Below are 14,500 nucleotides of genomic sequence, written 5' to 3' on the forward strand. Positions count from 1 at the left end.
TTGAAATGCTTTAAAGCCAGAGTTTGCACTTGCAGCACAGCCCCAGGAAGCCGCACGTTAAAATGACACAGCATTTTTTTTTCTGCTGCTGTTGCCGAATCAGGAAATCTCTCTACGGAACACCACCAACAAACAGCAAAATTCTGTTAAACTCTCTCTCCCTTATTTTTAAGCCTTCTCAGGTTTTTAAGTGGATTTAGCCCCATGTTGGGCGCCACTCTGTTGTAGTAGGGGCGGCAGGGCTGCGTCCCCAGCACCCGGCAGCCCACATGGCTAGCTTATGCCCCGAAATAATTACACAGAAACTGTATTCTTTTAAACACTGCCTGGCTCATTAGTTACAGCCTCTTATTGGCTAGCTCTTAAATATTAATCTAATCCATTTCTAATAACCTGTGTAGCCCAAGAGGTGTGACTTACCAGGGAAGATCTTAACCTGTGTCTGTCTGGAGTGGGAGAATCATGGCAACTCCTTGACTCAGCTTCCTTCTCCCAGCATTCTGTTCTGTTTACCCCACCTACCTAATTTTATGTCCTATTAAAGGGCCAAGGCAGTTTCTTTATTTAACCAATGAAACAACAGATAGAAAGATGACCCTCCTCCATCAAGGATGCAACTGCTGAGCGATTGAGCCAGAGCCAAAGACCCTTGTGGGTCTGGGCATGAGTGTGGGACCTCTGAGGTAATAGGCCTTAGCAAGGTCCTCTGCAGATCAGGCACAACCAAGTCTGGGAACTTCGAGGGAGAAGATCAGAGCCAGAGATCTATGCAGGAACAACCCCAAGCCAGGGACCACTGGATGAGCAGATCCAGACCAGGGACATTTACAAAAACATGTCTGAGCAAGCAATCTAGATGAGAGCAGGCCTGAGAAAGAAAACTCCACTGGAGCAGGGCAAACCCCTGCAGTGCTGTGAGATCTTCAGGAACAGGGAGTGGCCAACAGGGTAACTAGAACCATGGCACTGACTGCACCATGAGGAGCAACCATATGAGCCTTAGATCCACTGGCACCTGGAAAATTAATCAACAGAGTCACAGACAGCCCACAACTACACCAATTAGAGGAAAAGATGGGTAGACAAGGTAAGAACATGCACAACACCACAAAGAGCAACACAACACCAGTAAAATCTAGAGACCCTACAACAGTAAGAGTTGAACAACCACACATAGATGAAGCAGAAGAAAATGGCCTAAAAAATAACTTCAGGAGAATGTTTGCAAGTCTTAAAGAAGAAGTGAGAAATTCTCTCAAAGAAATGAAGGAATAAAACAAACAAAAACCTGGAAGATATCAGCAGATCAATCCCTTAAAAAAATAAAAACAAGAAAAAATGATCAAACATATGAAAGAAACTATTCAAGACTGGGAAAGTGAAATAGAGACAGTAAAGAAAACACAAGCAGGGGGATTATAGAAACAGAAATGAGAAAACAATCAGGAACCATAAACGCAAACATAAACAGCAGAATACAAGAGATGGTAGGGAGAATCTCAACTGCTGAAGACACAATAGAGGAACTAGACTTATCAGCCAAAGAAAACATTAAATCTAACAAAAGCTTAACCCAAAGTATCCAGAAATTATGGGACACCATGAAAAGACCAAACCTAAGAATAGTAGATATAGAAGTAGGAGAAGTTCAACTCAAAAGCACAGAAAATATATTTAACAAAATCATAGAAGAAAACTTTCCCAACCTAAAGAAAGATATGCTTATGAAGATACAAAAGCTTACAGAACACCAAATATACTGTATTAAAAAAAAGTCCCCTTGCTACTACTTAACAATCAAAAGGCTAAATATAAAGAATAAAGAAAGACTATTAAGAACTTCAAACGAAAAAGGCCAAGAAACATATATAAGCAGACCTATCAGAATTACTCCTAACTTCTCAATGGAGACGATGAAAGCCAGAAGGTCCTGGTCAAGCATTATGCAGACATTAAGAGACTATGGATGCCAGCCCAGACTATTATACCTAGCAAAACATTCAATCACCATAGAAGGACAAAACAAAATATTCCATGACAAAACCAGATTTAACCAACTCCTAGCCACAAATCCAGCCCTACACAAAGTACTAAAAGGAAAACTCAAACCCAAGGAAGTTGGTTACATCAACAAAAACAGAAATAATTGATGATCTCACAGCAGCAAACCACAAAAACGGGAAAAACACACAAATTAACAACACCTACAATGAAAACTAAACTAACAAGAGAACAATCACTAGTCTTTAATATCCGTTAATATAAATGAACTCAACTCACCTATAAAAATCACAAACAAATAGATTTGATACTAAAACAGAATCCATCCTTCTGTTGCATACAAGAAAAACATCTCAACCTCAAAGACAGGCATAACCTCAGAGTAAAGGGTTGGGAAAATTTTCCATTCAAGTGAACCTAAGGAACAAGTTGATGTAGATATCCTAATATCTACCAAAATAGAATTCAAACTAAAATCAGTCAAAAAGACAAAGAAGGACATTTCATATTAGCCACAGGAAAAATCCATCAAGAGGAAATCTCAATACTGAACATCTGTGCCCTAAATGCAAGGGCACACTCATATGTAAAAGAAACACTTCTAAAGCTTAAGTCATACATTAAACCCCACACCCTAACAATGGGAGACTTCAACACTCCACTCTCACCACTGGACAGGTCAGTCAGACAAAAAAATTAACAGAGAAATAAGAGAACTAACAGAGGCTAAGAATCAGTCTTATAATATTTTGGCAAAAAAATGTGGCTTCTTTTTGTCTTTATTCTAAAACTCTTCTGGTGGCTAAATTGAAAACATTTGGACTTATTTCTTTGGCAGAAGATTTTTCAAGACAGTCTAATGTTTACTGTGCTGTGTGGTTATTTCATGCTTATGTAGATCTACAATGAAGTAGAGAATGAGGGTCAAAATGAAATACAAAAGGAGTGTGCCCTCAGGGTGACACTCACCCAGTTAAACCTACAACTTTGAAAAGAAACGGCCTAAGTAATTATCTGTTCTCAAAAGCAGCAACAAAATAAGTTTTTTTAAGTACCCATGTAATTAAAAAATGGGAGCAGATTCCATTTTGAGAAGGCAACAGAACTTGTCAACACCAGCTAGTGAGTTTCTGGTTAAGATAATGAATTATCTAGGAGTAAAGAGGTTGTGGAGCTTCCCCCACAGCTCAGGAAACCACAGTAGCCAGGCTGGTAGCAGGGTTGTCCTCGCATGGAGGTCCTGAGAGGCCATACTGTGAAGCTGTGATTGAGTGTGAGATCTAACCCAGGCGGTGAAAGTGCCAGGGCCGAGGAATGTCTGCTAGGGAGAACTCCATATAGGAAGTGGGAAAAGTCCAAAACTGAAAAGCTTGTTGCATTTATTGAAGTTAGAAGGGTGAAGCCATCTAATTCCTTTGAAAATCAGACAGTTACAGAATTTGGAGTGTTCCCTGCTAGGATTTAGTCTAGCTTTGGTTCATTATTTCCTTACCATGTTTTCTTCCCTCTCTGTGGAACTGTAATGTATGTTATGTGACATTGTATAGTGGAAGTATGTCATTTGTTTTTTAATTTCAGTTTTGCTGGGGGTTACAAGTTAGATATTGTGTTGAGTCTTAGAAGAGGCTTGGACTTTGGGATTTGAAAATGTTTTGAAGTTGAAAAAACCATGGGGACTTTTGAGGTTTGACCTAGTGTATTTTTACAATATGGGATGGCTACAAGCCTATAAAGGCTAGAGAATCAAGTGTGGTGGAATGAATTATAATGCAACCCCCTCACATATATATTCATATATTTGAATGCTTGGTCCCTAGTTTGAGGAGCTGGAACTGCTTGGGAAGGATTAGGAAGTGAGACATTGTTGGCGATGGTGTGTCACTGGGGGGCAGGCTTAGCAGTCTCAAAAACCTACATCTTTACCAGTTAGCTATCTTTCTGTCTCATGGTCATTGTCCCAATATTTGAGCTCTCAGGTACTGTTCCAGTGCCATTCCTGCCTACCCCTGCCATACTTACACCATGGTGGTCATGTACACAAGGTTTTGGAATTGTGGGTTCCAACATTAAATAATTTTTTTTGTAAGTTGCCCTTGTCATGCTGTTTTTCCATGGCAAAAGCAAATTAAGCAACGTTCATTCATCTGTGAGGGTTAGGACCTCTGAGGCTTTCCCCATTCATGGCTGCCTTTAGTTGGGCTCAGTATTGTGCAAGCCCAGTACAGGCAACTACAGCTGCAGTAAACTCATGATTACAATTGTGTCTTGCTAAGAAATAGCATTTCATAGCCTTATTCCCTATTCTTTTTATAAGAGACAAGGGTCTTATATTCATTCTGCTCCCTCTTCTGTAGTGTTCCCCAAGACTTCCAGAGAGTGGTATTGAATTTAGTCTCACCTTTTCATATTTTTGTGATTTTAACTTACATCTCAAAGAGGTACAGACATAAGTCTATTTTTATTTGTTGGATATACCTTACCCACTTTAGTTGTGCCATGTCTATATATAGTGTTTTATTTTATTATTTTATGTATTATCTTGTGTCCCAAGAATGAACTGAGTAACAAAACCTTTAGCTACTTCAATTTTACAGCCCCTTTGTTTTAATGGTTACATTACTTCTAGTTTATTTATTTCGTGTGTATGAATATTTTGCCTGTACACATGTATGTGTACCATATGTTTGCCTCGTGCCCATGGAAGCCAGTTGTCCTGGAACTGGAATTATGGTGATCATAAAGCACCATGTGGTTTCTGGAAACCAAACCTAAGTTCTCTGCCCAAGCAACAAGGGTCTGAATCACCTAGCCATCTCTCCAGTCCCATAATTTAAAGTGTGCATACATGGGCTGGTGAGATGACTCAGTAGGTAAAAGCCTAGACTGCCAAGACATCCTTCCAATCCATATTTGATTCACTAACTAAAAATGGAAGAAATTGACTCCCTGTCCTCATTCTCTGACTTAAATACATGTTACGTGAACATACAAGCACACACACACATTATGTAAAAGCGAATGCAAGTAGTTAACCATGACAAACTCCTTGATATGTGTTTCTTTCTGCAGACTTTTACCAACTTCTCAGAACCCACTCATAAATGTCAGAGGATCTGGTTCATATTCAACCTCCACCACACTGCCAATTATGCATATTAAATGATTAAAATTTAATTAGTCTGAAAGCATTTAAAACTCTTATATTTTATATTTCTTAAACTGTTTGACATTAAGGTGTTTAAAAATACACAGGATAGTTAGATTTTCTTTGGTATACTGCTAAGTGTTAAAATTATGCTAATTTTGGCTTTTAGTGAACTAAAATGAGAATATTATATCTTCACATTGATGACATTATTATTTGCTTCTTCATACCCCCTCTATCTATTATGTAATATATACATATTAGAGTACTACTCAGCAGTAAAAAACAATGACTTCTTGAATTTTGCATATAAATGGATGGAAATAGAAAACACTATCCTGAGTGAGATAAGCCAGACCCAAAAAGAGGAACATGGGATGTACTCACTCATATTTGGTTTCTAGCCATAAATAAAGGACATTGAGCCTATAATTCGTGATCCTAGAGAAGCTAAATAAGAAGGTGAACCCAAAGAAAAAACATATAGGCATCCTCCTGAATATTAACCTTCATCAGGCGATGAAAGGAGACAGAGACAGAGACCCACAATGGAGCACCGGACTGAAATCTCAAGGTCCAAATCAGGAGCAGAAGGAGAGAGAGCACAAACAAGGAACTCAGGACGGCGAGGGGTGCACCCACACACTGAGACAATGGGGATGTTCTATCGGGAACTCACCAAGGCCAGCTGGCCTGGGTCTGAAAAAGCCTGGGATAAAATCGGACTCGCTGAACATAGCGGACAATGAGGACTACTGAGAACTCAAGAACAGTGGCAATGGGTTTTTGATCCTACTGCACGTACTGGCTTTGTGGGAGCCTAGGCAATTTGGATGCTCATCTTACTAGACCTGGATGGAGGTGGGTGGTCCTTGGACTTCCCACATGGCAGGGACCCTGATTGATCTTTGGGCTGACGAGGGAGGGGGACTTGTTTGGAGGAGGGGGAGGGAAATGGGAGGCAGTGGCGGGGAAGAGACAGAAATCTTCAATAAATAAATAAATTAATTAAAAAATTTTCATTTTTGGATTTTTAAAGCTCCTCTTTTCTCTATCTGCTGCTTTTACTTCTTTAGGGCATTTTGTTTTCACGATCATTTTTAAGCTTGGGTGTAATATTCTTATATCTATAACATGGAAATATTGTATCAAATGAAGAGGATGGCAAAAAATCAGAGTCACATCACAACAGCAAATTAACTTAAAATGACCCAGGGATTTCTCTCTTGCTGGCCTTCTTGCCTACTCAGTCTTTGTATATCAGATCTTAGGAAAGGATATTCCATTCCTAGCAATGTGGTATAAAATTTTGCTTTCATATAAAGGAAATGTGATGCTTGTACTAAGTATCTTAGGAAAAGAACCATACCTGAATTAATAATTCTAGAAGCCAGATTGACTGATTGCAGAGAGTTAAAGTGTTATATCTTGTATTGTCAACCCCTGCATGTGTCCTTCCTTCCTTGTGACTATTTAATACAGATTTTAAAAAATGTACAAATAGACTTTTAGCTTCTACCTCACATATCAAGGAGCCTTCCCATATTAGCTGATTAACAAGAATAATTTACATTTGGATCTCTAGGTTTTCATGCCAAGGATAGGTAATATCTATTGTAACTTTTCTAACAATCCAAATGCATTTTGAACTTTCATACTTAACTGCTGTGTTAATTTTATGTTTTCTTTTCATAGTGTATCCATCCTCTGATGGCCCAGCAACAATTCAAATCTATCTGTCTGAGTCTTCTGATCATCCTGCAAGAATTGAAAGTCAGCAAGGACAAAGACGCTAAACTCTTCTATTATCCATTAAGAGAAAAGTGACCATCTCCTAAATAATTTTTGTCTGAACATCTAATGGGAAAGATAGGCAGTTCAATGGGCTTTAGAAGGTTCCACAAAAGAACTCACAACTCTTCAGTAACATGACTTCTACTACTGCACTTTCATAGCAAAGCAATGATTTCTTTTTCCATCATTTCCCATTCCTCCATACAAACTTTTCCATATACCTGCCATTGCTTACTTTTAATTTGTAGCCTCCTTTTAATTAATTGTTGTTATCTATTCCTTCATACGTAAGTCCCACCTGCTCAGTGTGAATAATGTTGTTTGTTTATATGATTTCAGGACTGAATATCTGACATTAGATAATGAATTGGTGTGCTCTTTCCTAGGGAAGGTTGTCTTTCCCAATCATATTCTTTAGTTGCCTATAGTTCTTTGTATAGTGTTGAGGTCTTGTGGGCTTTCCCATGTCCATATTAGCATGTCTTTTATTATTATTCTTGGTCAGCTAATGTTTCTGAGATATTTATGTGTACAGCTTTTTAAATTTCTAAGAGACACAATCTCACAACAAACATCCTAATACTCTGGCTTTTAGGAACTTTTGACCCACTTGTGAAATGATTCTAGAGCTTTAGGTGTGGGAGTGGTACTATAGATGTTTCCATTATTCTGGGCTCTAAAACTCAGCATTTTGTTTGTGGTTTTCTGTAATGGTCCCCTACTGTTACAAAGAAAGTGATTTTTTCTTTTATTTTTGATATTATAATTATAAAATTTCTTACTCCCACTTCCTTCCTCCAAATTCTCCCATATAGCCCTCTATACTCTTCTTTAAATTTAGTGCTTCTTTTTTTTCTAAATGTTATTGCATGCAAATATGTATTCAACCACACATATACATATACATACCTATATTTTCTTAAATATACCCCATTCACCCATATGTTTACTGGTATATGTGTTTTCAGGACTGATCATTCGTTACTGGACAATTAATATTTCTTCTTTGGAAAAGATCATATTTTACACACCCAGATTTTCTGTTGCCTATAATAGTTTGTGTAAGGTTGAGATCTTGAGGGCTTTTCTTGTCTCCTGTGGTCTTACCTTATAAATCTTGATTGACATTTATTTGGACATTTATATGTAATAAAACCCTGGTTTCCTTCTTTGTCCATAGCCTGCTGGCATTTTGATGATTCCCACAAAAATTCCCTACAGCCTAGTTTGCCTGCAAATTCCCAAGGCCCATTCTCCATTGCATCACAAATTAATTGTGTATGTCAAACTGTAAAAGGCCCTTGAAATTTTAAGAACAAAGTTGGAACATCAGGTACTGCCTCTTTCATTAGAAGAAGGCGATGTTTGCTGTGTGAGAGAATTGGTGGATTGTTAGAGAGGTAAATGTTCTCACTATTCTTCATTTTTATAAAGAATAAAACTAAGGGATAAAAAATGCAGTTCTTCGGGTTTTATACTTATTATCTTGAATGCAAAGACACATAGCAAAAATAAAATCTTAAATGAATGCCAAATTAAAGTGCATTGTCAGCAACACAGTACGTTCTTCTTCAGACACTTAGAATTGTTTCATTAGAATTGCATAGTTTTCAAAAATACAAATTGTTTACCATGGACAACATGGCTGGGTCTGCTGGGACCCCACAAATAAAGACCTACCCCACCAAAAAATACAAATTATTTTTGTGTTTATTCTTAGATATAAAGAGAGAATATAAACATTAACCAATACATAAATGTTGAGAATTGAAAAAAATATTTCCTTGGCTCCTGGTTTTGAAAAAGAAAAATGTTGACATGGTTTCCCACACAGCTGGGAAAAGAGGTTTTCTTTTTACAAGTAATACTGACAAACACAGATCTCTGTCATTGACAGCAGGCTGATGTTACATCCATGTAAGTTTTGATTTTGTCATCTTAGATTTATGCAGTTAACAAACTCAACAACTTCAGTCTAAAATTAATAAAAAGAAAATCTGTATCCCACCCATTTACGTCTTAATACTTAGCATACCTTGTGCATCTATGCACTTCTCTGACTGGTATTGATCACACCCTCCAGTATATCTCTCTGAATCCCCTTAGTTCCATCCCCATCTAGCTTCATCACACGTCTTTATTTTAGTGCTGATAACATCAAGTTTGTTTAGTGCCTCCGGTGAGCACATGGGTATGTGAATATCTACTATACACATTTTGAGCAATGTTTTCTTCAGATGCAATATGTATGTATCAATATATTTATCTTTTTAGTGAATACACACACACTTGCATGTATGTGTTTTTCTGATCTAATGTGCTTTTTCTACAATTCTTAGATTGACAATATATGGAAATATGGGTTCTTATTAAATCTATCAATATAAGATGAGAAACAGAGTAAGAGAAGATTTTTGATTCTTTAAAGGGGTGTAATTATAAACATTTGAAGTGATTTTTAATTTGAGACATTTGTTTTTTACTCCTCTTCTCTTTCATTCTGTCTCTTCAGTTGTAGGAGGTGAAGCCTCCTTTCCTTCAACTCTGTTTTCAATGACATTATTTCTTTAAAATGCATTTTATAAGTAAAACTGTATAAAACGTCATTCTCTACCAGATTGATTTATTTTTTTTGTAAAATATATGAGACTTTGGTTATTCATACTTTGTTTCACAACCTATATCTGGTCTATGTAAATAGCCTAAAAGTTTCTTTGTACATTTTATAGTCAACAACAGAATGATGCTGCAAAAACCATAAAACTAAAAGACAGGATTTTAAAAACTTAGATAAATATATACCTGTCATGAAATTGCTATAAAAATAATAGTAAAATTTCATATTCATTCTGATACAGAGTATTCTTCTCATAGGGAGATCATAAGGAGGAAAGTACCAGTTAGAACTTCAGTAATGGTCTGAAGGATACATTCTCTGTAAAGAAAGATGTCCTCAGGAACTTGTGCATATGTGTGTGTGTGTGTGTGTGTTTAATTAAGCCAGGACAATTAAGGAGTAATTGATGTCTAAAAAACAAATATCAACTGATAATACAATTTGTTTTGATAAGTAAGTATACATGTGAAACAATTACGTTATAGTTAAGACACTGAATATGTGTATTACTCCTGCTTACTATCAATACTCATCCATCCCCTTGTAAAATATATACATGAAGACTTTAATATGTGAAAGTAGGTTGCTTCATTTGCCAAAAACAAAACAAAACAAAACAATCAATCTCAGAGCATTGAGAAATAAACACAGAACAGTGGCCAACTTTTTTGCACATGAGAGTCAAATAGGAGGTCAGGACTAAAGCTTGCAGGAAGGTGTTCTAAAGAGTAGAATGTTTGGCAACTGTGAAATGCAGAAGCTAAAGGACAAAAAAGACAGGTTAGATATGGAGAATGATGGGATCATTTGCTTGTGTCTAACCATGTTTCTAGAAGAAGAATAGCTATGATCTAGGAGGAAGACATAGAGATAAATATTTGATTTGTTATGTTCTATAGGGACTGATGATGGAGACAGAAAACAGGACAGTTGTCACAGAATTCATCCTCATAGGACTCACACAGTCACAGGAAATTCAGCTCTTGGTCTTTGTTCTGAGCTTAATTTTCTACACCATCATCTTGCCTGGAAATGTCTTCATCATCCTCACCATCTTATCAGACCCTGGGCTCGGCGCCCCACTTTATTACCTCCTGGGAAATTTGGCTTTCCTGGATGCCTCCTATTCCTTCATCGTGACTCCCAGGATGTTGGTGGACATCTTCTCTGAGAAGAAGGTAATCTCCTATAAAGACTGCATCACTCAGCTATTTTTCTTGCACTTTCTTGGAGGAGGGGAATTTTTACTTCTGGTTGTGATGGCCTTCGACCGCTACATTGCCATCTGCAGGCCTTTACACTATTCCACTGTCATGAGCCCCAGAGTCTGCTATGTGATGCTGTTGGCTCCATGGCTTGGAGGTTTTGTTCCTTCCATAATTCAGGTTGTCCTCATCCTCCGCTTGCCCTTCTGTGGTCAAAACCATCTGGATAACTTCTTCTGTGATGTTCCTCAGGTCATCAAGCTCGCCTGCACAGACACCTTTGCTGTTGAGCTCCTAATGATATTCAACAGTGGCTTGCTTACCCTTGTCTGCTTCCTTGGGCTGCTGACTTCCTATGCAGTTATTTTATGCCATGTTCACAGGTCAGCGTCTGAAGGAAAGAACAAAGCTATATCCACGTGTACCACTCATGTCATAATCATATTTCTTATGTTTGGACCTGCAATCTTCATCTATACACGCCCGTTCACAGCTTTAGCAGCTGACAAGGTGGTTTCTTTCTTCCACACTGTAATATTTCCCTTGATGAATCCTGTGATTTATACCCTTCGAAACCAGGAAGTAAAAACTTCTATGAAAAAGTTAATCATTCGCCATATAGTTTGTTAGATGGTTTTTATGTGAGAAATCAGGTAGGGGTAATGTGGCACACATTTATTAAATTACAAAATAAATGACATCCTTCTGGTATACAGTTTACATACTTGTACTTGTTCCTGCTGTACTCTTAGATACAGGCACTACACGAGTGCTTAGAGACATCCTTCTGGTATACAGTTTACACACTCATCTCTCTGTTCCTGCTGGGATCTTAGACACAGGCACTACATGAGTGTTTACATAGAGACATCCTTCTGGTATACAGTTTACATACTCGTCTATATGTTCTTGATGTGCTCTTAGACACAGCACTACACGAGTGCTTACTGGACAAAGGAGGGGAGCTCTTGATTTTACTTCTCAAGTGTTTAGGTTCTGTTCCCCTTCCTTGTGAAAATACACATCTCAAAGGATATGCAAGCTAGGTCCTGGCTGATTTTATCCCAATTTGCGTGTTCTATTTGGAAACATCTATCTCTTTTTACAGTTTTCCTTTCATGTCATTTCCTGTCATCTCCCTAGCTTGCCTTAATCAAGCACAAAATACTGCAGTTGTTTGGTGACATTGTGTCATTTAAAATTTTTATTTTTTGATCAAAATAGAGAAAAAATGAGAACATATATGTTATTTTTTCAAATTTTAAGATTATACCTTAATTATAAATTTTCCTCTTTCTCTTTCCTCTCCCCAAATCCTCTCATATACCCATCTCATATACCCTCTCTATCAACTTTATGACCACTTTTTAAAAATTGATATTGCTTAATATATGTATTTTTATATACATATATTTCTAAATATAAACTTTGATTCCATATAATATTACTTGAATATATGTAATTGGGGATGATGATTTGGCATTGGACAATTTATTGCTGTGCTCTTTTGGTTAACCACAAATCTGGAACGAAAATAACCACCACAAGACCAACTATGATGCAAAAACAAAGAGTCTTTATTTGTGAGTTAACTTGGGTCCCTCCATTCAACCAAAGCGGCAGCAACAGCAACAATAGCAGCAGCGACTAAGACAGCAGAAGCAGATGTACAACAGTTTTCATGGTCCGCGGACTTTTCTCCAGCTCTAGGTTCAGGGACAAAGTGTTTTTTCCCTCGGGCTCTGGTCCCATTTTCAGGGTGTATTTCATTCTCTGGGTCTGGACGTGGAGCTGAACCATTCAGGGTCTGTGTAGATGAGGGGTTTTCTGGCACCTGGGTCTCTCATTCCCTTCAAGGATCCCACCATTCCTTAGTTCCCTGTTGTTCTTTGTGTAGAGTTGAGACTTCATGGACTTTTCCTCTTCCAGTTTGGCATGTTTGTTAATGTCATTTTTGTTCATCTCAGATTTTGGCAGTCATGTTGGTGAGACTTTAGCTCTAAAATCTCTGATGTTACTAGGAGACGTATCTCATAGCAAACTCCCTGATCCTTTGGGTCTTACAATTTTTTCAGGTGCTCTTCTATAATGGTCCCTGAACCTTAGGTGTGGGAGTGTTTTGTAGATGTATCAATTGAGACAGCGTAATCCCTAACAGCAATCTATAAATGTTTATTCTTATACCTGCACACCAGTGTAGTATCCACCTCTCCCCAGAAAACCTCTTTGTAACAGAGAACACTACAAACCAAACCAATCAAAATGCAAGATTGTGGAGTCATAGCTTTTAAAGGTTCTAGTCTAGGTCTTTGCTCTTTTTTTTTTGTTTGGTTTCTTTTGTTTTGTTTTACCTCTACATGGGTACACTATCTTACTGCTGCCTGGAAAGTTTTTCTTGACTCTCCCTTATTCTAGCAGAAAACTTTAACATCCCTGTCATCCATACTACTCCTTTCCTAGAAAATAGCTTTCTTGTTCTCTGGAGATTAACCTTCATTTTCACTATGGGAGAGGAGAATAAATTTATTACTGTAAGAAAATATTAATGAGGGCTGGAGAGATGGTTCAGAGGTTAAGAGCACTGACTACTCTTCCAGAGGTCCTGAGTTCAATTCCCAGCAACCACATGGTGGCTCACAACCATCTGTAAAGAGGTCTGGCGCCCTCTTCTGGCCTGCAGGCATGGAGGCTGAACACTGTATACATAATAAATAAATCTTTAAAAAAAAAGAAAATATTTATGAGAAGCAACACACAATCTTTCCTAATCCATATTGAGCTTGTAGAAATAAACTTCAACAAATGAATGTTAGTCCTTAAATCACTTTTGTGTTTGCTCAGAGTATTGATTTTTTGATAATTTATAAAGTAAATTCATTAAAGCAAGAAATAGTGATTATTGGGGTTTGTCTGTGTCTGAAAAATGGGAAGATGTTTGTCAGAGATAATTTCATGGTGTGAAATGAAAAATTTCTGAATAATTCCTGAATTTCAGGTGTTCAATACCTGAATACAGTAGTACTCTATTGTTGACTTGAAATATAATGATAGAGTAGATTTTGATTGTTCTCACTCCCTTTCTGTCCTCATAATGTATGTGTGAAGCAATGATTGTACAGAGTATTTATATAAAGAAAGATTGCTTTTGTACCTTGAATATTTTACCATTAATTTTTGAATAAATGTTTAAGAATTAAAGGTCTATGATCACTGTGGCCTACAATGACAACAGGTCTGGCAAGATATTTCCACTTATATAATAGTGGCAGGATTATTGTGTGATTAACCAGCCAATTTGTTTATTGGATTTATTTTTCTCTACAAGATGAAACACATACCTGTTGGCAGAGGATGCTAGTTTGTTTCCCAATCACTGTGACTCAGAATAATCACACAGAAATGATATTATTTGCAGCACTATTTGGCCAATAGCTTAAGTATATTTCTAGCTAGCTTTTACAACTTAAATTAACCAATTTCTATTAACCTGTGTATCATCACATGGCTGTGGTTTACTGGGAATGGTTCCATCCAGCATCTGTCTCCAGTGGGGCCACATGGCTTTTCACTGACTCCACCTACACTCTTGTCCTCTATTTCCTTGGAACTTCTGCCTTGTCCCATTCTGATAAGCCACTAACAAAAACAGCTTTATTAATTAATCAATAAAATAAAAATATAGAAAGGAATTCTCACACCATTTCCATTTTTCTGTTTAAATAAAAAGGAAGGTTTTAA

General features: G+C 37.3%; 1 protein-coding gene across 1 annotated transcript; it reads left to right on the plus strand.

Annotated features, from left to right (window-relative positions):
* The first annotated feature begins 10,465 nt into the window (after positions 1 to 10,465).
* On the plus strand, positions 10,466 to 11,392 carry LOC126495109 (olfactory receptor 4N4C-like). The gene has a single exon (XM_050132710.1). The coding sequence runs from the start codon at positions 10,466 to 10,468 to the stop codon at positions 11,390 to 11,392; it is 927 nt and encodes a 308-aa protein (XP_049988667.1).
* The last annotated feature ends 3,108 nt before the right edge of the window (positions 11,393 to 14,500 follow it).

Source organism: Alexandromys fortis, unplaced genomic scaffold (assembly GCF_014885135.2).
Source record: "Alexandromys fortis isolate MF-2015 unplaced genomic scaffold, M_Fortis_MF-2015_v1.1 scaffold_411, whole genome shotgun sequence".
In the NCBI taxonomy this organism is placed as follows: domain Eukaryota; kingdom Metazoa; phylum Chordata; class Mammalia; order Rodentia; family Cricetidae; genus Alexandromys; species Alexandromys fortis.